General features: G+C 39.9%; 3 protein-coding genes across 3 annotated transcripts; all 3 read left to right on the top strand.

Moving 5' to 3' along the window:
• The first annotated feature begins 8,307 nt into the window (after positions 1-8,307).
• LOC148042942 (phospholipase A2 inhibitor NAI-like) lies at positions 8,308-12,034 on the top strand. Its single transcript, XM_087728359.1, has 5 exons — positions 8,308-8,431; positions 9,029-9,154; positions 10,440-10,592; positions 11,266-11,418; positions 11,712-12,034. The coding sequence occupies exons 1-5, from the start codon at positions 8,377-8,379 to the stop codon at positions 11,870-11,872; spliced, it is 648 nt and encodes a 215-aa protein (XP_087584485.1). The 5' UTR covers positions 8,308-8,376; the 3' UTR covers positions 11,873-12,034.
• A 1,867-nt stretch (positions 12,035-13,901) lies between these two features.
• On the top strand, positions 13,902-17,727 carry LOC148042941 (phospholipase A2 inhibitor NAI-like). The gene is made up of 4 exons (XM_087727531.1): positions 13,902-14,022; positions 14,636-14,761; positions 16,040-16,192; positions 16,861-17,727. The coding sequence occupies exons 1-4, from the start codon at positions 13,968-13,970 to the stop codon at positions 17,019-17,021; spliced, it is 495 nt and encodes a 164-aa protein (XP_087583657.1). The 5' UTR covers positions 13,902-13,967; the 3' UTR covers positions 17,022-17,727.
• Positions 17,728-19,372: 1,645 nt separating this feature from the next.
• Positions 19,373-23,190, top strand: LOC148042940 (phospholipase A2 inhibitor NAI-like). The gene is made up of 5 exons (XM_087728363.1): positions 19,373-19,498; positions 20,112-20,237; positions 21,519-21,671; positions 22,346-22,498; positions 22,774-23,190. Exons 1-5 carry the CDS (start codon positions 19,444-19,446, stop codon positions 22,932-22,934), a joined length of 648 nt encoding a protein of 215 aa, XP_087584489.1. The 5' UTR covers positions 19,373-19,443; the 3' UTR covers positions 22,935-23,190.
• Positions 23,191-24,601: the final 1,411 nt, after the last annotated feature.

Raw genomic sequence — 24,601 nt, 5'->3', positions numbered from 1 at the left:
ATTACTGGGCCATGAGCCATTTAGAATCGGGCCACGGAAGGTGCAGTTAGGTCCACATACATCTCCATTTGCACAAGTACCGGGCGAATACACACATACTTCATTTATGCAAGGACAAATGGAGCAGTAGGCACTCCCTTGTCAACCATGCACAGGGAACCATCCCCTTTCCTCCCCCACCGGTCCACGAAGGTTGGGGAACCTACATCATCCCAGACAAAACCCTCCCTTGTTCTCACTAACAAAAAGAGGGGAGGAGAAAGTGCATTCCCACTTGAGAGATTCTGTTACTATAACTTTTGAGTTTTGAGTTGATTTTGAGTTCTTCATCTGGTCTCCCTGAAGGGTTGACAAGAGGACAGTGGCAATTTTGTGTAGCTACTTTGAGGGAGGCGGATAGCTCCCTTGTGGCTACTTTGGGGGTTAAGAAGAAAAATATCATTGTTTTTGTTCTCATAATCCAACTTCACGTGTCCTTACTCTTTCTTTTTCCTCTACAGTGGGATATATTGATGAGAAGGCAGTTACCCAAGGATGTGTAACAAGCAGTGTATGTTCCTACCCGATGGGAGAGACACAAATGGGCAACGGCATTGCACAGTTCAATCGTTTCAGGATGAATTGTACCAGCGCTACACAAACATTTGATATGATGTTTTTTAATATGTAGACGAAAGCCTTATTTCCCTTAGCGTTTAAAATTTCTAAACGTGGGAAGGAGTTTGGAGCTTTAGTGCTAAGAATTACAATGCTTTGGGGCTAAACATTCTTGGGAAATTGGTAGTAATTTAGGATATGGAGGTGCAGGCTAGCTCAGGGCTATGTGGTCTTTCTTTAACAATCCATTTTCTCTAAATCGGAATGCAAATAAATTTTGGTGACAAAAGTATTTGTGTCTGTGTATTCTCCTAAGGGAAGTTTGAACACACACGAGAAGACAGCTTCAATAAACTACGCATTTCCTCCTCTATTGTCATCCATTCTGGAGTCAGTTTAACTTGAACTCTTAGACCATTTTCCTCTCGCATACTTCCATTCCTTGTTGTTGTTGTTGTTGTTGTTGTTGTTGTTTCTTGTTACATCCATTTTGTTACATTCCTTCTTGCAAAGATCATGCCAGTGTAGCTTCGGCCCAGTCTACCCAATGCAAACAAGAAACATTCCGGCAGTTTGGGGAGCGGTGTCAAGTTGGCCATGTCCACCCAGTTGCCACACCCACCCAGTCAACCACACCTCCTGGCCCCCCGAGGTCAACCACCGTCCTGATGCGGCCTTCAATGAAATTGAGTTTCACACCCCCGTTACAGATAGACAGGGATATCAATAAATATAGTCATAAGTGATAGAAACTAAGGGCCAGAAATTAAAATCTGTCTACGAAAATAAAAATATAATAATAGAAATGTTCAGAGACTTATCGTTAATATATAACAAAGTACTGACATACATATTACGCACAACTATAGAATCAGAAAAAGGTCCAAATATATGAATGTAGGAATTAAGGTGAAAAACAGTCAGGAGGGGCAAAGGATGCAACTCAGATATAGAGAATTATAGTAGGATATAAATTCACCTTTAGAAGCTAAACTAAGCTTTGAAAAAGCAGAGGAAGATGTGGAGATGTAGTAATCAATAAATCAACGCCCCATTTGACTGCTGAGCAAAGTTTATTTTGTGTAGATTTTCTTTAAAAAACCAACGATCTCTCCTAATGAAATTTAGCTTCTGCCCTGCCTGAATTTGCTATTTGTGGCAGCCAATCATTTGGGACCCAACATTCCACCGCCACAACCTAATTGTTCACAAACATTTCCCCAGTTGCAAAGCTGAGCAGTAGGTGGCTTCAGGAAAGGGAGCGGAGTTGACTTCTACCAACATGAGGGCAGCTGGAATTCTTGTCCTCTTTCTCTTCTCCTCCATCCTGTCAACAGTTAAGGAATATAGTTTCCTTGAAACTGAGATATAGAAACTTCAGGAGACTTCAGGAAAGGGGTGGAAGGCAGGGAGGTTGAGGAAGCCTCTGGTCAATTGTTCTACTACAAATTAATTTGTTCTGCAGCCATCTGAAGTTTGAATAGCACTGAAAAAAGTGACTTACAAATGGTCCTAAAACTTTCAACAACGGCAGTATTCCCACAGCCAGGTATCAAATTTTGAGCATGAAGAAGCTGGCATGTGTTTATATCCGTTGCATGTCTTGGGACATATGATCTCCATCTGCAACTTTCATGACCAGCAGCATCAATGGGGAAAGGCAGATTTGCTGAACAGCCATGTGGTTCACCTAATGACTGCAGGAAAACTGGGCACAACTCACAATGTTATTTAGCGATGCAAGCTCCAGTCCCAATTGTGGTCTTACATCAAGGGCTATCTGTAGTAGTTGCAGGATCAATGACCATGTCTTAAAGAATATCAAGAGAGCCAATTTGGTTTAATGGCTGAAGGTTTTGGATTAGGAATGAATCGCTATGAGTCCAGTCATTCATGAGGAACACAAAGTAGGCAAGTGACATTCGACCATTGGGCCAAAAACTAGGCAGGTGACTCTTTCTCTCAGCCTTAAGAAGATGTTATTGACACACCAAATCTATAATGTGCCCAAACCCTGCATCACTAAGAATCAAGAGTCAAAGCAGATATCAAAAATTATTCAGAATTCATAGACATTGAGAATTCAGGTGCTTGCAAAACAAAAATAGCATCCAAATGACTTCTTCACAAAACTGGTCAACGGTATAAATACCAAAAGATGGGATGATCGAGTGTCATATTAAAATGTTAGCAGTACAAGAAGGTGAATCTCTCTATCAATCTCAACTTCCCTCCCATTTCCACAAGTTGATCTCCTCTCCCACCCTTCCACAGGTCCCCAGCAGAAAAAAACAAGAGGGGAGACATGCTTAGTCAACCAGATTATAACAGGAGTCTTGAATGTAAATGCTAGGAGAAGATGAAAACATAGAAGGGTGACACTGATCATTGGCATGACTATGTCTTTTATTTATAGTGACGTCTCTAAAGTGTCAACAATGTTTTGCCCTTGGAACTGAATGTGAAGAAGAGAACGTGAAGGTGGTGGAGTGCAAAGAAGATGAAGAATTTTGTTCTACTGTACTTGGTAATAGTTCTTTAGGTAAGTGAAAGTTGAGTTTGTTCTCAAGCATGTCCATGACCTGGTTTTTGCACCATCAAAGAATAACCTGCCCATGTTTCTCACTTTTATATAATATGCATATATTTATTAGAACACAGAACATCCAAGTTAGAAGGAACCTTGGAGGTCTTCTAGTCCAACTCCCTGCTCAGGCAGGAGACACTAGATTAGACCATTTCAGACAAATGACTGTCCAGTCTCTTCTTACAACCTCCAGTATTGTACCATTCACAACTTCTCGAGGCAAGCCGTCCCACTGATTGATTGGTCTCATTGTCAGTAAATTTCTCCTTAGTTCTCGGTTGCTTATATCCTTGCTTCTTATCCTGCCTTCAGGTGCTTTGGAGGATAAGTTGACCCACAATTATAGTGGCAGCCCCTCAAATATTGGAACACTGCTATCATGTCACTGCTAGTCCTTCTTTTTACTAGACTTACCCAATTCCTGCAAACGTCCTTCATAGGTTTTAGCCTCCAGTCCCCTAAACATCTTTGTTGCTCTTCTCCGCACTCTTTCCGGGGTCTCAACATCTTTGCCGACATATGTCGCCCATTTCACTGTCAAACAACAGTAAAATGCTAAAATTTATCATCTAAGTTGTAGTAAAATGTGATTAGATTTGGGACATTCCTTCAATGACATATCTTGGGGGGGTTCAGTGAGGGACAGTAGAAGTCCAATGTAATTTTTAAAACTTTGGTTAATTGACTTGTACAATGGGACAAGAGAGGACAAGTTATGAAACATACATCTTGATGTAGCAATCTACACTTTGCCCTTTTGAATCTGCAACACAAATTGCAAGATAAACAGGAGGAGCTTACAGGACTTTGTCACAATGGAACAGTCATCATTCTGCAAAAGCTCCAGATTCTGCAGTTGCCTGTGCTTATATGTTTCTCGGGAATCAATAAATCTTCAAAGGTGTCAACATCTATGTGAAAGACCCTGAGGTTTAGTAGCCCAGGTAAAATTTAGGAGCCAGAAGATCAACATTCTTTTTTAAAGTTTTTTTTTAATTTTCAAAACAAACACAACACATAAAATCTTCCTTTTTTTACATATTGTAGAAAGTATATCAGTTGGTTACAAAAGACTTTCATGTATCTCTTTCACAGTCATCAAGCATAATTCATATTAACTCAAGTATTTTAACTCAGATATTTATACATCTTACCGTCATTAAACCTCCATTTTCATATGACTATAGTTGTTTAAACGTCCATCATAAAATATACCAAGATTTAATACATAACCACACACTGGCATTTCCTTTACTGTTTCTAAAATCCTCCAATGACACTAAATCTTTATGTCCTATTCTAGCTAAACATCCATAATATTTAAAAACAAAGTTTTCTATCCTTCTTTCCAAATCACTTTTTACAATTTACATCTCTTTTCCTTATATTGTACATATACATATACGTATACGTATACGTATATGATAAGGAGGAGGACCTATGGCTTAATGGTTAAGACCTCTGCCTAAGATGTAATTCAGTACAGGTTCGAATCCCAGTAAGGGTATGACTAACTGATGAGAGCTAAATAGCTTGAAATAGATCTATACTAGTCTCCCTTTATTTATTTATCAGCAGAAATACAAATATATATATATATATATATATATATATATATATATATATATATATATATATATATATATATATATATATATATATATATATATATATATATATATATATATATATATATATATATATATATATATATATATATATATATATATATATATATATATATATATATAAAGTCACAACCCCTGGTATGCCCAAATATGGGAGGAAGGTCACACTTCCACTCTCTGTCTTCGGCTCGTCACAAGAGACCATCCATACAGAAACCCAATATTTTTTACTGTTGCCTTTTTGTTATATTTGTTATATTTATGCTGATAAATAAATAAAGGGAGACTAGTATAGATCTATTTCAAGCTATTTAGCTCTCATCAGCTAGCCATACCCTATGTTGGGAATCGAACCTGTGCTCTATTGCCTCTAGGCAGATGTGTTAACCAGTGAGCTACAAGGCTCGACTCCTTATCAGCCAGCCAGGGTGAGAGGTATATATTTAAAATCACAACCCCTGGTATGCCCAAATATGGGAGGAAGGTCACACTTCCACTCTCTGTCTTCGGCTCGTCACAAGAGACCATCCAGACAGAAACCCAATATTTTTTACTGTTGCCTTTTTGTTACATTTGTTATATTTATGCTGATAAATAAATAGAGACTAGTATAGATCTATTTCAAGCTATTTAGCTCTCATCAGCTAGCCATAATCTATGTTGGGAATCGAACCTGTGCTCTATTGCCTCTAGGCAGATGTGTTAACCATTGAGCTACAAGGCTCGACTCCTTATCAGCCAGCCAGGGTGAGAGGTATATATTTAAAATCACAACCCCTGGTATGCCCAAATATGGGAGGAAGGTCACACTTCCACTCTCTGTCTTCGGCTCGTCACAAGAGACCATCCAGACAGAAACCCAATATTTTTTACTGTTGCCTTTTTGTTACATTTGTTATATTTATGCTGATAAATAAATAAAGGGAGACTAGTATAGATCTATTTCAAGCTATTTAGCTCTCATCAGCTAGCCATAATCTATGTTGGGAATCGAACCTGTGCTCTATTGCCTCTAGGCAGATGTGTTAACCATTGAGCTACAAGGCTCGACTCCTTATCAGCCAGCCAGGGTGAGAGGTATATATTTAAAGTCACAACCCCTGGTATGCCCAAATATGGGAGGAAGGTCACACTTCCACTCTCTGTCTTCGGCTCGTCACAAGAGACCATCCAGACAGAAACCCAATATTTTTTACTGTTGCCTTTTTGTTACATTTGTTATATTTATGCTGATAAATAAATAAAGGGAGACTAGTATAGATCTATTTCAAGCTATTTAGCTCTCATCAGCTAGCCATAATCTATGTTGGGAATCGAACCTGTGCTCTATTGCCTCTAGGCAGATGTGTTAACCATTGAGCTACAAGGCTCGACTCCTTATCAGCCAGCCAGGGTGAGAGGTATATATTTAAAGTCATAACCCCTGGTATGCCGAAATATGGGAGGAAGGTCACACTTCCACTCTCTGTCTTCGGCTCATCACAAGAGACCATCCAGACAGAAACCCAATATTTTTTACTGTTGCCTTTTTGTTACATTTGTTATATTTATGCTGATAAATAAATAAAGGGATAAATAAATAATAATAAATTTATCAGTATAAATATAACAAATGTAACAAAACAATGTAACAAAAAGGCAACCTAGTAATCAAGACTTAACTGAATCTAACTTAATTCTTTTTATAATTATACAATTGTATCACAGTGGCCAGTTATTTCGCCGGATTTGTCATTGGTTACTAGTCGGGCCCCACCCAGTGGCCTAGGACGTCTTAACGTATTTTCGTAATATGTGTGCAGATCCAAGCAGTGCGGCTTTTTGCATTTGACTGATGGTGATTTTGTCAATTTTTAACTGTTTTAAATGTAATTCCAGTGCTTTTGGAATGGCACCCAGTGTGCCAATTACCACTGGAATTACCACTGCTGGTTTGTGCCATAGTCATTGAATTTCAATTTTTAAATCCTGGTATTTTGCAATTTTTTCATGTTCCTTCTCCTCGACCCTGCTGTCACCTGGTATTGCGATGTCTATGATTGTGACCTTATTTTTCTCAACCAGTGTGATGTCTGGTGTATTATGCCCCAGTATTTTGTCCGGTTGTATACGGAAATCCCACAAGATCTTGACCATCTGATTTTCGGTGACTTTTTCAGGCTGATGTTCCCACCAATTTGTTGCTGTTTTAATATTATAATTTTTGTACAAATTCCAATGGATCATTTGTGCTACCGAATTGTGAGGCAATTTATAATCAATCTGCATGATTATTTTACAGCAGCTGAGTATGTGATCAACAGTTTCATCGGCTTCTTTGCAAAGTCTGCATTTGGCATCATCAGAGGATTTTTTGATTTTGGCCTTAATGGCATTTGTGCGGATAGCTTGTTCTTGGCAGCCAGTATTAGTGACTCTGTTTCTTTCTTTAATGTACCTGTTGTTAACCATAACCAAGTTTGTTCACTGTCCACTTTATCTTTTATTTTTTCCAGAAATTGGCCATGCAGTGCTTTGTTCTGCCAACTCTCCATTCTTGATTTTATCACATCTTTTCTGTATTCTTGTTTCGTCTGCTGGGCCTTCAGTAGATTTTTGTTCTTTACTTCGATTAATAGATGTTCTTGACTTTCCTTTAAATAATCAGCCAGTGCATGTTTTTCTTCTTCAACTGTTTGCTTCACTTGTAATAATCCTCTGCCACCTGATTTTGGGGGCAGGTCAGTCTATCAGTATCACCACATGGATGTAAACTGTAGTGCATTGTCATTAGTTTCCTGGTTTTTCGGTCCAAAATGTCCAAATCAGATTGTGTCCAGTTAACTATACCAGCTGTGTATCTTATAACTGGTATTGCCCAGGTATTTAGGGCCTTGATTGTATTTCCACCATTCAATTTAGATTTCAAAATTTTCCTAACACTGTTGGTGTACTCTCACCTGACAATAGCTTTTACTTCTCCATGCTTGATGTTATCCAACTGCAGAATGCCTAAGTATTTGTAGGCTTCATTTTCTTTGCATTTAATTAATTGGCCATTGGGCATTTCAATTCCCTCACATGCAAATATAATAATGGAAATGTTCAGAGACTTATCATTAATATATCACAAAGTACTGACATGCATATTATGCACAACTATAGAAACAGAAAAAGGTCCAAAACGATCCAAATATATGAATGTAGGAATTAAGGTGAAAAACAGTCAGGAGGGGCAAAGGATGCAACTCAGATATAGAGAATTATAGTAGGATATAAATTCACCTTTAGAAGCTAAACTAAGCTTTGAAAAAGCAGAGGAAGATGTAGAGATGTAGTAAACAAGAAATCACATCCCCATTTGACTGCTGAGGAAAGTTTATTTTGTGTATATTTTCTAAGAACACCACTATCTTTCCTAATGAAATTTGGCTTCTGCCCTGCTGAGTTTGCTATTTCTGGCAGCCAATCATTTGGGACCCAACATTCCACCTCCACAACCTAATTGTTCAAAAACGTTTCCCCAGTTGCAAAGCTGAGCAGTAGGTGGCTTCAGGAAAGGCAGCAGAGTTGACTTCTACCAACATGAGGGCAGCTGGAATTCTTGTCCTCTGTCTCTTCTCCTCCATCCTGTCAACAGGTAAGGAATTTAATTTCCTTGAAACTGAGATATAGAAACTTTAGAGGACTCCAGGAAAGGAGTGAAAGGCAGGCAGGTTGAGGAAGCCTCTGGTCAATTGTTCTACTACAAATCAATTTGTTCTGTTCCCATCTGAAGTTAGAACAGAATTGAAAAATATGACTTACAAATGGTCCTAACACTTTCAACAATGGCAGTATTCCCACAGCCAGGTATCAAATTTTGGGCGTGAAGCAGCTGTTTGCATGTCTTAGGAAATATAATCCCCATTTGCAACCTTCCTGACCAGCAGCGTCAATGAAGGGAAGGCAGATTTGCTGAACAGCCATGTGATTCACTTAATGACTGCAGTTATTAACTACCACAAAAAGGTTAGCGGTACAAAAAGGTGAATCTCTCTCTCAATCTCAACTTCCATTTCCACAAGCTGATCTCCTCTCCCACCCTTCCACAGGTCCCCAGCAGAAAAACAACAACAGGGGAGACATGCTTAGTCAACCAGATTATAACAGGAGTCTTGAATGTAAATGCTAGGAGGAGAGAAAAACATAGAGGGGTGACACTGATCATTGGCATGACTATGTCTTTTATTTATAGTGACGTCTCTAAAGTGTCAAATATGTGTTGCCCTTGGAACTGAATGTGAAGAAGATAATGTGAAGGTGGTGGAGTGCAAAGAAGATAAAGAGTTTTGTTCTACTATAGTTGTCAATTCTACTTTATGTAAGTGAAAATTGAGTTTGTTCTCATGCATGTCCATCACTTGGTTTTTGCATCATCAAAGAATAACCTGCCCATGTTTCCCACTTTTATATAATATGCATATATTTATCAGAACACAGAACATCCGAGTTAGAAGGACCTTGGAGGTCTTCTAGTCCAACTCCCTGCTCAGGCAGGAGACACTAGATTAGACCGTTTCAGACAAATGACTGTCCAGTCTCTTCTTACAAGCCTCCAGTATTGGACTATTCACAACTTCTCAAGGCAAGCCCTTCCACTGATTGATTGGTCCTATTGTCAGTAAATTTCTCCTTAGTTCTTGGTTGCTTATATCCCTGCTTCTTATACTTCCTTCAGATCCTTTGGAGGATACGTTGACCGCCAATTCTAGTGGCAGCCCCTCAAATATTGGAACACTGCTATCATGTCACTACTAGTCCTTGTTGTTACTAGACCTACCCAATTCCTTCAACCGTCTTTCATAAGCTTCAGCCTCCAGTCCTCTAAATATCTTTGTTGCTCTTCTCTGCACTCTTTCTGGAGTCTCAACATCTTTGCCGACATATGTCGCCCATTCCACTGTCAAAAACAGCAAAATGCTAAAATTTGGCATCTAGGTTGTTCTAAAATGTGATTAGTTTGGGACATTCCTTCAATGGGTGTTATCTTGGGGGTTCAATGAGGGATAGTAGAAGTCCTATGTAATTTTTAAAACTTTGATTAATTGACATGTACAAGGGGACAAGAAAGGACGAGTTATGAAACATACATCTTGATGTAGCAATCTACACTTTGCCCTTTTGAATCTGCAACACAAATTGCAAGATAAACCGAAGGAGCTTACACGACTTTGTCACAATGGAACAGTCATCATTCTGCAAAAGCTCCAGATTCTGCAGTTGCCTGTGCTTCTATGTTTCTTGGGAATCAATAAATCTGCAAAGGTGTCAACATCTATGAGAAAGACCTTGAGATTTAGTAGCACAGGTAAAATTCAGGAGCCCGAAAATCAACATTCTTGTCCTTCCTCAGTTGCAGAGGTCAACTGGACAGTTAATCTCTGCAGGTCCAAGAACGGGAATATTGGGATATGTGCTGGGTTGGAAGGAGGAAAACTCAGCCATGGAAATTCAAAAGTTTGGGTCAGTACACATTTCTTAAAGTGAAATAAACACAGGTATTTAGCTATTTCTTCCAAAATAAAACAGCCAAATGAACATGTTTCATATACAATTCGTCATTTTCTGCTGAGTTCCATATTTCTTTTTCTAATTCCCTTCTGCAGTCGAAGCTCCAGTGAGTTTAATTGTCAAAGAATGTGCAACTCGTGAGCAGTGTTTTGAAGGCCTCTTTAGCACCACAACAGTGGATGATAGATTTGAAATAGCCAGAGGTAACTGTTGCCAGACTGATCTCTGTAATGCAGAAGTGCTTCCGTGTAAGTATCTACACCTTAATACAACCTTTTCAAACTCTACCTTTTTGAGCTTCAGTGATGAACATACTTTATATAACACCTATCACCTACTCCAAGCTATAGACTCTGAGCGACATACAATAATTCAATGAAAAGAAACATTACTATATGTAATGTAGTTACATGTAATATGTAGTTAGCAATAGCAATAGCAGTTAAACTTATACACCGCTTCATAGGGCTTTCAGCCCTCTCTAAGCAGTTTACAGAGTCAGCATATTGCCCCCAACAATCCAGGTCCTCATTTTACCCACCTCGGAAGGATGGAAGGCTGAGTCAATCCTGAGCCGGTGAGATTTGAACAGCCGAACTGCAGAACTGCAGTCAGCTGAAGTAGCCTGCAGTGCTACATTTAACCACTGTGCCACCTCGGCTCAGTTATGACCAAAATTATCCTATCCATTATGAACTAATGTAGAACCGCTTCTGTATAAGTATCTACACTTTAATACATTATTTTCCATCTCTAGGTTTTTTGAAAACTCTTGCTTTTTGCAAAGAAACTTGGGTTCCTTGATTCCATCTGAGCTGTAATTGAACTCAAATATGAGAAAAGAATGTCAAGTTGGATAGACATTTAAAGGGTTAGTGGTGATCATGAAACTTTGCTAACTGGAAAATCTTCTTCCTTCAGTGGAAAATTATGAAGACTTTCAACCAAATGGGTTACAGTGCCCAGCCTGCTTTGAACTAGATGAGGATTCTTGTGAAGCCAATCAATCTGTAGCCTGCATTGGCCAAGAGGATCAGTGTCTTAACATAAGCTATACCACAGTAGCAGAGTTTTGTGAGTAGACATTTCCTTCCTTCCTTTTTTTCTTCCTTCCTTCCATCCTTCCTTCCTTCCTTCCTTCCTTTTTTTATAAAGGAAGATGATCTATTTGTAGAAACCTTATTGAACATTTAATATATGGTAACCAGATCTGTACCAGGTTTTTTAACAATCTTTATGGTTCCATAAAGGCCACTAGGACATCAAGGCCAAACAGTATAAATAGCAAAGAAACAATCTGCATTACTCTATAATATCTATGCTATAGAGTCTCATATGCACCTTTTCTGCCTTTTTTTTATCCACAGTTTCAAATTTCACTGAGAAGTCCACTTTCCAAGGATGTACAACAAAGAATTCATGTTCCTTCCCTATAGGAGTGTCTGAGATGGCTCATGGGTTGATTCAGTTCAATACCACCACTCTGGAATGCAGAAATGCAGCTTCTCCTGAACCTGATCATCAGTGATTATTGGGAAGAGCCAAACCTTCTTTTCAATTATTGGGATATTTTTAGAAAATCAGAAAGCGGGAGATTTAATAGTGAATTAAGTAGTGCTTGAAATCAAAGATGCTTCTGAGTCTTACCTGAGTGGTGGAAAACTGGAAAGCTGGGACAAAAATATTGAAATATAATCCTTTGACACCACAGCTCAATAAAATATGTTTTTCAATCCTAAAGTCCACAAAAGCAGCATAAAAATAAATTGCTATGACAAAGGAATCTGCATTCAGTTTTTTTCTTTGGAATTTATATAAGCAAAGGTGTTCTGAATAAAATAGCTGTGCTGCCATAGAGAAATGGGAATGGAGCAACCAGCAGGAGAGAAGGAGGAGCAGGGAAAGAGAAAAGTCTTTGTGTCATTTTTCGTGTGAGAATTTGGATTGATTGACCAAACTCTTTTTAGTCCCAAAAACCTTTGTTTCCCTGCACACAATGTCAAGAAACATGATGGGAAAATGAGATGGAGCTGGAAGTCAGGGAAAGAAATGCTTGGGGGAAGCAAAGGCCTCTGAGGGGGTGGGATGGGGGAGACAAGATTCATGGCACTGCCCTACAATGGAGAAATGGGCAACTGAGTAGCCAGTGTGAGGGGAGGAGGAGCTCGCTTTTCCTCTTTCCCTGTTCCTTCTCCTTCCCTCCTGCCAGCTGCTCAGTCGCCGATCCATCCCTCTGTGTGTGTCTCTGCAACCATCCGGTGCCACAGTCCACCACACAGTCTGGGGCCGGAGGGCTGGTTTGAGGAGTGGTGAGATGCCAAAATAGCCTCAGGTCAGGCTGAGCAAGGCGAGGAATATCTGGGAGGGGAGGGGTGAGCCGTGAGGCGTGGTGATTCAGCCAGTTCACCGACCTGCACACAAAGTTAACAACTGCTTTGACTGAACCGGTGCAAACCGGCTGAATCTGACCACTGGTCATCAGTGTTGATTCCCTTTACCCCCCCCCCCCAAAGAGATCAGTTCTTTCCAACATTACAGATGAAGTGGCCCATTGAGGAAAAGTGGAACTATTGCAAATCAGTACTTCAATCAACTCCTCATCCTCAAAATTGGACCAGTAGAGGACAATGGTCAGAGAGAGTTTTAAAAGGAGCAAAAGAGGTTTACTACACCAATACAGATCACTTGTATGACCAAGGCCTTTTCCATCCCATGCCTGTAGCCAATTGAAATGGCCCAGATTTCAGCCATTCTGTAATTGGTTTTTCATCTCCATCTCAATAATCTCCACTGAAAAAGGATGGATGGTAATTGGCCAGTTAGTTACCTAGCACCTCTGAATCCAGGGCAGGAAGAATTATGATCACAATTATAACATAAGAAGCAAAGCATCACTTCATTTTCACTTGTGGAAGCATCTGATAAATTGTTCTACTAGATGTTGTTCTTGACATATGTCCATTTGCTCAATGGTCATTTGAAGTTACAACAGCACTGAATACAGTTAAATTATACCTGTATTTTAATCTTTATTTCTTGTAAGTAAGAGTTGGAGGTCAATTAATATAGTAATAAGTAATAGAAACTAAGGGCCAGGAACTAAAATCTGTCTCCAAAAATAAAAATTATAATAATGGAAATGTTCAGAGACTTATCATTAATATATTACAAAGTACTGACATATATATTATGCACAACTATAGAATCAGAAAAAGGTCCAAAACGATCCAAATAAATCAATGTAGCAATTAAGGTGAAAAACAGTCAGGAGGGGCAAAGGATGCAACTCAGATATAGAGAATTATAGTAGGATATAAATTCACCTTCAGAAGCCAAACTAAGCTTTGAAAAAGCAAAGGAAATGTAGAGGTGTAGTAAACAAGAAATCACAGCCCCATTTGACTGCTAAGCAAAGTTTATTTTGTTTATATTTTCTAAGAACACCACTATCTTTCCCAATGGAATTGGGCTTCTGCCCTGCCTGAATTTGCTATCTCTGCCAGCCAATCATTTCTGACCCTACATTCCACCTCCAGCAGCTGATTCTTCACAAACATTTCCCCAGTTGCAAAGCTGAGCAGTAGGTGGCTTCAGGAAAGGCAGCAGAGTTGACTTCTACCAACATGAGGGCAGCTGGAATTCTTGTCCTCTGTCTCTTCTCCTCCATCCTGTCAACAGGTAAGGAATTTAAGTTCCTTGAAACTGAGATATAGAAACTTTAGAGGACTCCAGGAAAGGGATGTAAGGCAGGCAGGTTGAGGAAGCCTCTGGTCAATTGTTCTACTACAAATCAATTTGTTCTGCACCTATATAAAGTTAGAACAGAATTGAAAAAAGTGACTTACAAATGGTCCTAACACTTTCAACAACGGCAGTATTCCCACAGCCAGGTATCAAATTTTGGGCGTGAAGCAGCTGTTTATATCCATTGCATGTCTTGGGAAATATGATCCCCATTTGCAACCTTCCTGACCAGCAGCGTCAATGGGGGAAAGGCAGATTTGCTGAACAGCCATGTGATTCACTTACTGACTGCAGTTATTAACTACCACAAAAAGGTTAGCGGTACAAAAAGGTGAATCTCTCTCTCAATCTCAACTTCCCTTCCATTTCCACAAGCTGATCTCCTCTCCCACCCTTCCACAGGTCCCCAGCAGAAAAAAACAACAAGAAGGGAGACATGCTTAGTAAACCAGATTATAACAGGAGTCTTGAATGTAAATGCTAGGAGGAGAGAAAAACATAGAGGGGTGACACTGATCATTGGCATGACTATGTCTTTTATTTATAGTGACATCTCTAAAATGTCAACAATGTGTTGCCCTTGGAACTGAATGTGAAGAAGATAATGTGAAGGTGGCAGAGTGCAAAGAAGATAAAGAGTTTTGTTCTACTGTAGTTGTCAATTCTACTTTATGTAAGTGAAAATTGAGTTTGTTCTCAGGCATGTCCATCACTTGGTTTTTGCATCATCAAAGAATAACCTGCCCATGTTTCCCACTTTTATATAATATGCATATATTTATTAGAACACAGAACATCCGAGTTAGAAGGCACTTTGGAGATCTTCTAGTCCAATTCCCTGCTCTTGCAGGAGACACTAGATTAGACCGTTTCAGACAAATGGCTGTCCAGTCTCTTCTTACAACCTCCAGTATTGGACCATTCACAACTTCTCGAGAGAAGCCGTTCCACTGATTGATTGCTCTTATTGTCAGTAAATTTCTCCTTAGTTCTTGGTTCCTTATATCCTTGCTTCTTATCCTGCCTTCAGTTGCTTTGGAGGATAAGTTGACAATTCCAGTGGCAGCCCCTCAAATATTGGAACACTGCTATCCTACAGTACTAGTCCTTCTTTTTACTAGACCTACCCAATTCCTGCAACCATCCTTCATAAATTTTAGCCTCCAGTCCCCTAATCATCTTTGTTGCACTTCTCCGCACTCTTTCCGGAGCCTCAACATCTTTTTCGACATATGTTGCCCATTTCACTGTCAAATAACAGTAAAATGCTAAAATTTAGCATCTGGGTTGTACTAAAATATGGTTAGGTTTGTGATGTTCCTTCAATGACTTATCTTGGGGGTTCAGTGAGGGACAGAAGAAGTCCAATGTAATTTTTAAAACTTTGGTTAATTGACTTGTACAAGGGGACAAGAGAGGACGAGTTATGAAACACCACATCCTGATGTAGCAATCTACACTTTGCCCTTTTGAATCTGCAACACAAATTGCCAGCTAACAAGAAGGAGCTTACAGGACTTTGTCTCAATGGAACAGTCATCATTCTGCAAAAGCTCCAGATTCTGCAGTTGCCTGTGCTTATATGTTTCTTGGGAATAAATAAATCATCAAAGGAGTCAACATCTATGTGAAAGACCGTGAGATTTAGTAACCCAGGTAAAATTTAGGAGCCAGAAGATCAACATTCCTGCCCATCCTCAGTTGCAGAGGTCAACTGGCCAGTTAATCTCTGCAGGTCCAAGAACTGGAATATTGGGGTAAGTGTTGGGTTGGAAGGAGGAAAACTCAGCCATGGAAGTTCAAAAGTTTGGGTCGGTACACATTTCTTAAAGTGAAATAAACACAGGTATTTAGCTATTTCTTCCAAAATAAAACAGCCAAATGAACATGTTTCATATATTCGTCATTTTCTGCTGAGTTCCATATTTCTTTTTCTCATTCCCTTCTGCAGTGGAAGATCCAGTGAGTATAATTGTCAAAGAATGTGCAACTCGTGAGGAGTGTTTTGAAGGCCTCTTTAGCACCACAACAGTAGATGGTAGATTTGAAATAGCCAGAGGTAACTGTTGCCAGACTGATCTCTGTAATGCAGAAGTGCTTCTGTGTAAGTATCTACACCTTAATACAACCTTTTCAAACTCTACCTTTTTGAGCTTCAATGATGAGCATAGTTTATATAATACCTATCACCTACTCCAAGCTATAGACTCTGAGCGACATACAATAATTCAATGAAAAGAAACATTACTATATGTACTGTAGTTACATGTAATATGTAGTTAGCAATAGCAATAGCAGTTAGACTTATACACCGCTTCATAGGGCTTTCAGCCCTCTCTAAGCGGTTTACAGAGTCAGTATATTGCCCCCAACAACAATCTGGGTCCTCATTTTACCCACTTCGGAAGGATGGAAGGCTGAGTCAACCCTGAGCCGGTGAGATTTGAACAGCCGAACTGCAGTCAGCTGAAGTGGCCTGCAGTGCTGCATTTAACCACTGGGCCACCTCAGCTCAGTTATGACCAAAATGTTCCTATCCATTATGAACTAATGTAGAACCGCTTCTGTATAAGTATCTATACTTTAATACATTATTTTCCATCTCTAGGATTTTTGAAAACTCTTGCTTTTTGCAAAGAAACTTGGGTTCCTTGATTCCATCTGAGCTGTAATTGAACTCAAATATGAGAAAAGAATGTCAAGTTGGATAGACATTTAAAGGGTTAGTGGTGATCATGAAACTTTGCTAACTGGAAAATTTGCTTCCTCCAGTGGAGAATTATGAAGACTTTCAACCAAATGGGTTACAGTGCCCAGCCTGCTTTGAACTAGATGAGGATTCTTGTGAAGCCAATCAATCTGTAGCCTGCATTGGCCAAGAGGATCGGTGTCTTAACATAAGCTATACCACAGAGGCAGAGTTTTGTGAGTAGACATTTCCTTCCTTCCTTTTTTTCTTCCTTCCTTCCATCCTTCCTTCCTTCCTTCCTTCCTTCCTTTTTTTATAAAGGAAGATGATCTATTTGTAGAAACCTTATTGAACATTTAATATATGGTAACCAGATCTGTACCAGGTTTTTTAACAATCTTTATGGTTCCATAAAGGCCACTAGAACATCAAGGCCAAACAGTATAAATAGCAAAGAAACAATCTGCATTACTCTATAATATCTATGCTATAGAGTCTCATATGCACCTTTTCTGCCTTTTTTTTATCCACAGTTTCAAATTTCACTGAGAAGTCCACTTTCCAAGGATGTACGACAAAGAATTCATGTTCCTTCCCTATAGGAGTGTCTGAGATGGCTCATGGGTTGATTCAGTTCAATACCACCAACCTGGAATGCAGAAATGCAGCTTCTCCTGAACCTGATCATCAGTGATTGTTGGGAAGAGCCAAACCTTCTTTGCAATTATTGGGATATTTTTAGAAAATCAGAAAGCAGGAGATTTAATAGTGAATTAAGTAGAGCTTGAAATCAAAGATGCTTGTGAGTCTTACCTGAGTGGTGGAAAACTGGAAAGCTGCGGCAAAAATATTGAAATATAATCCTTTGACACCACAGCTCAATAAAATATGTTTTTCAATCCTCAAAGTCCACAAAAGCAGAATAAAAATATATTGCTATGACAAAGGAATCTGCATTCAGTTTTTTTCTTTGGAATTTATATAAGCAAAGGTGTTCTGAATAAAATAGCTGTGCTGCCATAGAGAAATGGGAAATGGAGCAACCAGCACGAGAGGAGGAGGAGCAGGGAAAGAGAAAAGGCTTTGTGTCATTTTTCGTGCGAGAATTTGGATTGATTGACCAAAGTCTTTTTAGTCCTAAAAACCTTTGTTTCCCTGCACACAATGCCAAGAAATATGAGGGGAAAAAGAGATGGAGCTGGAAGTCAGGCAAAGAAATGCTTGGGGGAAGCAAAGGCCTCGGAGGAGGTGGGGTGGGGTGGGGGAGACAGGTTTCATGGCACTGCCCTACAATGGAGAAATGGGCAACTGAGTGGCCAGTGTGAGAGGAGGAGGAGGTCTCTTTTCCTCTTTCCCTGTTCCTTCTCCTTCCCTCCTGCCAGCTGCTCAGTCGCCGATCCATCCCTCTGTGTGTGTCTCTGGAATCATCCGGTGCCACAGTCCACCACACAGTCTTGGGCCGGAGGGCTGGTTTGAGGAGTGGTGAGATGCCAAAATAGCCTCAGGTCAGGCTGAGCAAGGCGAGGAATAACTGGGAGGGGAGGGGTGAGCCGTGAGGCGTGGTGATTCAGCCAGTTCACCGACCTGCACACAAATTTAACAACTGCTTTGACTGAACCGGTGCAAACCGGCTGAATCTGACCACTGGTCATCAGTGTTGATTCCCTTTACCCCCCCCCAAAGAGATCAGTTCTTTCCAACATTACAGATGAAGTGGCCCATTGAGGAAAAGTGGAACTATTGCAAATCAGTACTTCAATCAACTCCTCATCCTCAAAATTGGACCAGTAGAGGACAATGGTCAGAGAGAGTTTTAAAAGGAGCAAAAGAGGTTTACTACACCAATACAGATCACTTGTATGACCAAGGCCTTTTCCATCCCATGCCTGTAGCCAATTGAAATGGCCCAGATATCAGCCATTCTGTAATTGGTTTTTCATCTCCATCTCAATAATCTCCACTGAAAAAGGAAGGATGGTAATTGGTCAGTTAATTACATAGCACCTCTGAATTCAGGGCGGGAAGAATTATGATCACAGTTATAACATAAGAAGCAAAGCATCACTTCATTTTCCTTTATATTTCCTTTCTATTACTTATTACTAAATATAGTAATAAGTAATAGAAACTAAGGGCCGGGAACTAAAATCTGTCTCCAAAAATAAAAAAATAATGATGGAAATGTTCAGAGACTTATCATTAATATATAACAAAGTACTGACATACATATTACGGACAACTATAGAATCAGAAAAAGGTCCAAACCGATCCAAATATATGAATGTAGGAATTAAGGTGAAAAACTTTCAGGAGGGGCAAAGGATGCAACTCAGATATAGAGAATTATAGTAGGATATAAATTCACCTTCAGAAGCTAAACTAAGCTTTGAAAAAGCAGAGGAAGATGTAGAGATGTAGTAAACAAGAAATCACAGCCCCATTTGACTACTGAGCAAAGTTTATTTTGTGTATATTTTCTAAGAACACCACTATCTTTCCCAATGGAATTGGGCTTCTGCCCTGCCTGAGTTTGCTATCTCTGCTAGCCAATCATTTCTGACCCTACATTCCACCTCCACCAGCTGATTCTTCACAAACATTTCCCCAGTTGCAAAGCTGAGCAGTAGGTGGCTTCAGGAAAGGTAGCAGAGTTGACTTCTACCAACATGAGGGCAGCTGGAATTCTTGTCCTCTGTCTCTTCTCCTCCATCCTGTCAACAGGTAAGGAATTTAAGTTCCTTGAAACTGAGATATAGAAACTTTAGAAGACTCCAGGAAAGGGATGTAAGGCAGGCAGGTTGAGGAAGCCTCTGGTCAATTGTTCTACTACAAATCAATTTGTGCTGCACCTATATAAAGTTAGAACAGAATTGAAAAAAGTGACTTACAAATGGTCCTAACACTTTCAACAACGGCAGTATTCCCACAGCCAGGTATCAAATTTTGGGCGTGAAGCAGCTGTTTATATCCATTGCATGTCTTGGGAAATATGATCCCCATTTGCAACCTTCCTGACCAGCAGCATCAATGGGGGAAAGGCAGATTTGCTGAACAGCCATGTGATTCACTTACTGACTGCAGTTATTAACTACCACAAAAAGGTTAGCGGTACAAAAAGGTGAATCTCTCTCTCAATCTCAACTTCCCTCCCATTTCCACAAGCTGATCTCCTCTCCCACCCTTCCACAGGTCCCCAGCAGAAAAAAACAACAAGAAGGGAGACATGCTTAGTAAACCAGATTATAACAGGAGTCTTGAATGTAAATGCTAGGAGGAGAGAAAAACATAGAAGGGTGACACTAATCATTGGCATGACTATGTCTTTTATTTATAGTGACATCTCTAAAGTGTGAACAATGTGTTGCCCTTGGAACTGAATGTGAAGAAGATAATGTGAAGGTGGCGGAGTGCAAAGAAGATAAAGAGTTTTGTTCTACTGTAGTTGTCAATTCTACTTTATGTAAGTGAAAATTGAGTTTGTTCTCAGGCATGTCCATCACTTGGTTTTTGCATCATCAAAGAATAACCTGCCCATGTTTCCCACTTTTATATAATATGCATATATTTATTAGAACACAGAACATCCGAGTTAGAAGGCACTTTGGAGATCTTCTAGTCCAATTCCCTGCTCTTGCAGGAGACACTAGATTAGACCGTTTCAGACAAATGGCTGTCCAGTTTCTTCTTACAACCTCCAGTATTGGACCATTCACAACTTCTCGAGAGAAGCCGTTCCACTGATTGATTGCTCTTATTGTCAGTAAATTTCTCCTTAGTTCTTGGTTCCTTATATCCTTGCTTCTTATCCTGCCTTCAGATGCTTTGGAGGATAAGTTGACAATTCCAGTGGCAGCCCCTCAGATATTGGAACACTGCTATCCTACAGTACTAGTCCTTCTTTTTACTAGACCTACCCAATTCCTGCAACCATCCTTCATAAATTTTAGCCTCCAGTCCCCTAATCATCTTTGTTGCTCTTCTCCGCACTCTTTCCGGAGCCTCAACATCTTTTTCGACATATGTTGCCCATTTCACTGTCAAATAACAGTAAAATGCTAAAATTTAGCATCTGGGTTGTACTAAAATATGGTTAGGTTTGTGATGTTCCTTCAATGACTTATCTTGGGGGTTCAGTGAGGGACAGAAGAAGTCCAATGTAATTTTTAAAACTTTGGTTAATTGACTTGTACAAGGGGACAAGAGAGGACGAGTTATGAAACACCACATCCTGATGTAGCAATCTACACTTTGCCCTTTTGAATCTGCAACACAAATTGCCAGCTAACAAGAAGGAGCTTACAGGACTTTGTCTCAATGGAACAGTCATCATTCTGCAAAAGCTCCAGATTCTGCAGTTGCCTGTGCTTATATGTTTCTTGGGAATAAATAAATCATCAAAGGAGTCAACATCTATGTGAAATACAGTGAGGTTTAGTAGCCCAGGTAAAATTTAGGAGCCCGAAGATCAACATTCCTGCCCATCCTCAGTTGCAGAGGTCAACTAGCCAGTTAATCTCTGCAGGTCCAAGAACTGGAATATTGGGATATGTGTTGGGTTGGAAGGAGGAAAACTCAGCCATGGAAGTTCAAAAGTTTGGGTCGGTACACATTTCTTAAAGTGAAATAAACACAGGTATTTAGCTATTTCTTCCAAAATAAAACAGCCAAATGAACATGTTTCATATACAATTCGTCATTTTCTGCTGAGTTCCATATTTCTTTTTCTCATTCCCTTCTGCAGTGGAAGCTCCAGTGAGTATAATTGTCAAAGAATGTGCATCTCGTGAGGAGTGTTTTGAACGCCTCTTTAGCACCACAACAGTAGATGGTAGATTTGAAATAGCCAGACGTAACTGTTGCCAGACTGATCTCTGTAATGCAGATGTGCTTCCGTGTAAGTATCTACACCTTAATACAACCTTTTCAAACTCTACCTTTTTGAGCTTCAATTGATGAACATAGTTTATATAATACCTATCACCTACTCCAAGCTATAGACTCTGAGCGACATACAATAATTCAATGAAAAGAAACATTACTATATGTAATGTAGTTTCATGTAATATGTAGTTAGCAATAGTAATAGCAGTTAGACTTATATACCGCTTCATAGGGCTTTCAGCCCTCTCTAAGTGGTTTACAGAGTCAGCATATTGCCCCCAACAATCCGGGTCCTCATTTTACCCACCTCGGAAGGATGGGAGGCTGAGTCAATCCTGAGCCGGTGAGATTTGAACATCCGAACTGCAGAACTGCAGTCAGCTGAAGTAGCCTGCAGTGCTGCATTTAACCACTGGGCCACCTCGGCTCAGTTATGACCAAAATTATCCTATCCATTATGAACTAATGTAGAACGGCTTCTGTATAAGTATCTACACTTTAATACATTATTTTCCATCTCTAGGTTTTTTGAAAACTCTTGCTTTTTGCAAAGAATCTTGGGTTCCTTGATTCCATCTGAGCTGTAATTGAACTCAAGTATGAGAAAAGAATGTCAAGTTGGATAGACATTAAAAGGTTTAATGGTGATCATGAAACTTTGCTAACTGGAAAATCTTCTTCCTTCAGTGGAAAGTTATGAAGACTTTCAACCAAATGGGTTACAGTGCCCAGGCTGCTTTGAACTAGATGAGGATTCTTGTGAAGCCAATCAATCTGTAGACTGCGTTGGCCAAGCGGATCGGTGTCTTAACATAACCTATACCATAGTAGCAGAGTTTTGTGAGTAGACATTTCCTTCCTTCCTTCCTTTCTTCCTTCCTTCCTTCCTTTTTTTTTATAAAGGAATATGATCTATTTGTAGAAACCTTATTGAACATTTAATATATGGTAACCAGATCTGTACCAGGTTTTTCAACAATCTTTATGGTTCCATAAAGGCCATTAGAACATCAAGGCCAAACAGTATAAATATCAAAGAAACAATCTGCATTACTTTATAATATCTATGCTATAGAGTCTCATAAGCACCTTTTCTGCCTTTTTCTTATCCACAGTTTCAAATTTCACTGAGAAGTCCACTTTCCAAGGATGTACGACAAAGAATACATGTTCCCTTCCTTTAGGAGTGCATGAGATGGCTCATGGGTTGATTCAGTTCAATACTACCACCCTGGAATGCAGAAATGCAGCTTCTCCTGAACCTGATCATCAGTGATTGTTGGGAAGAGCCTAACCTTCTTTGCAATTACTGGGATATTTTTAGAAAATGAGAAAGCTGGAGATTTAATAGTGAATTAAGTAGTGCTTGAAATCAAAGATGCTTCTGAGTCTTACCTGAGTGGTGGAAAACTGGAAAGCTGGGGCAAAAATATTGAAATATAATCCTTTGACACCACAGCTCAATAAAATATGTTTTTCAATCCTCAAAGTCCACAAAATCATCATAAAAATAAATTGCTATGACAAAGGAATCTGCATTCAGTATTTTTTTTTTTAGAATTTTTATAAGCAAAGGTGTTCTGAATAAAATAGCTGTGCTGCCATAGAGAAATGGGAAATGGAGCAACCAGCAGGAGAGAAGGAGGAGCAGGGAAAGAGAAAAGGCTTTGTGTCATTTTTCGTGCGAGAATTTGGATTGATTGACCAAACTCTTTTTAGTCCCAAAAACCTTTGTTTCCCTGCACACAATGCCAAGAAACATGATGGGAAAATGAGATGGAGCTGGAAGTCAGGCAAAGAAATGCTTGGGGGAAGCAAAGGCCTCGGAGGGGGTGGGGTGGGGTGGGGGAGACTGGTTTCATGGCACTGCCCTACAATGGAGAAATGGGCAACTGAGTGGCCAGGGTGAGAGGAGGAGGAGCTCGCTTTTCCTCTTTCCCTGTTCCTTCTCCTTCCCTCCTGCCAGCTGCTCAGTTGCCCATCCATCCCTCTGTGTGTGTCTCTGGAATCATCCGGTGCCACAGTCCACCACACAGTCTGGCGCCGGAGGGCTGGTTAGAGGAGTGGTGAGATGCCAAAATAGCCTCAGGTCAGGCTGAGCAAGGCGAGGAATAACTGGGAGGGGAGGGGTGAGCCGTGAGGCGTGGTGATTCAGCCAGTTCACCGACCTGCACACAAAGTTAACAACTGCTTTGACTGAACCGGTGCAAACCGGCTGAATCTGACCACTGGTCATCAGTGTCAAATCCCTTTACACCCCCACCCAAGAGATCAGTTCTTTCCAACATTACAGATGAAGTTGCCCGCTGAGGAAAAGTGGAACTATTGCAAATCAGTACTTCAATCAACTCCTCATCCTCAAAATTGGACCAGTAGAGGACAATGGTCAGAGAGAGTTTTAAAAGGAGCAAAAGAGGTTTACTACACCAATACAGATCTTGGCAAAAGCCACCCACTTGTATGACCAAGGCCTTTTCCATCCCATCCCTGAAGCAAATTGAAATGGCCCAGATATCAGCCATTCTGTAATTGCTCCCTCATCTCCATCTCAATAATCTCCACTGGAAAAGGAAGGATAGAAATTTGTCAGTTAATTACATAGCACCTCTGAATCCAGGGTGGGAAGAATTATGATCACAATTATGACATAAGGAGCTAAGAATTGTTGCTGAAAATGACGGCCTTAAGCCTTCTCAGGATACAGGAAAGGTTTATTTGGCAGCCAGGTTCAGAAAGTTAGCGAAATGGCTAACATTGCAAATTCTGAACAACCTTCATTATCAAAGCACACGTTCTTATACATTCTCAAAGGCAACACTTAACTCATTTCTTATTGGTTACCTTGAGGAAAAAGCCTTATAAGGAGATGAGGGTCTTCTCCTTTTGTTACAGGGATGGATTATGTGTCAATAATGAACTTTATCTGAACCTTGTGGTTTGGGC

The sequence above is a fragment of the Thamnophis sirtalis genome, unplaced genomic scaffold, assembly GCF_051295495.1.
Source record: "Thamnophis sirtalis isolate CommonGarterSnake01/CBP01778 unplaced genomic scaffold, rThaSir2_p1.2 scaffold_13, whole genome shotgun sequence".
NCBI lineage: Eukaryota > Metazoa > Chordata > Lepidosauria > Squamata > Natricidae > Thamnophis > Thamnophis sirtalis.
Note: the sequence above shows the minus strand (reverse complement) of the source record. Positions and strands in the feature narration are given on the sequence as shown.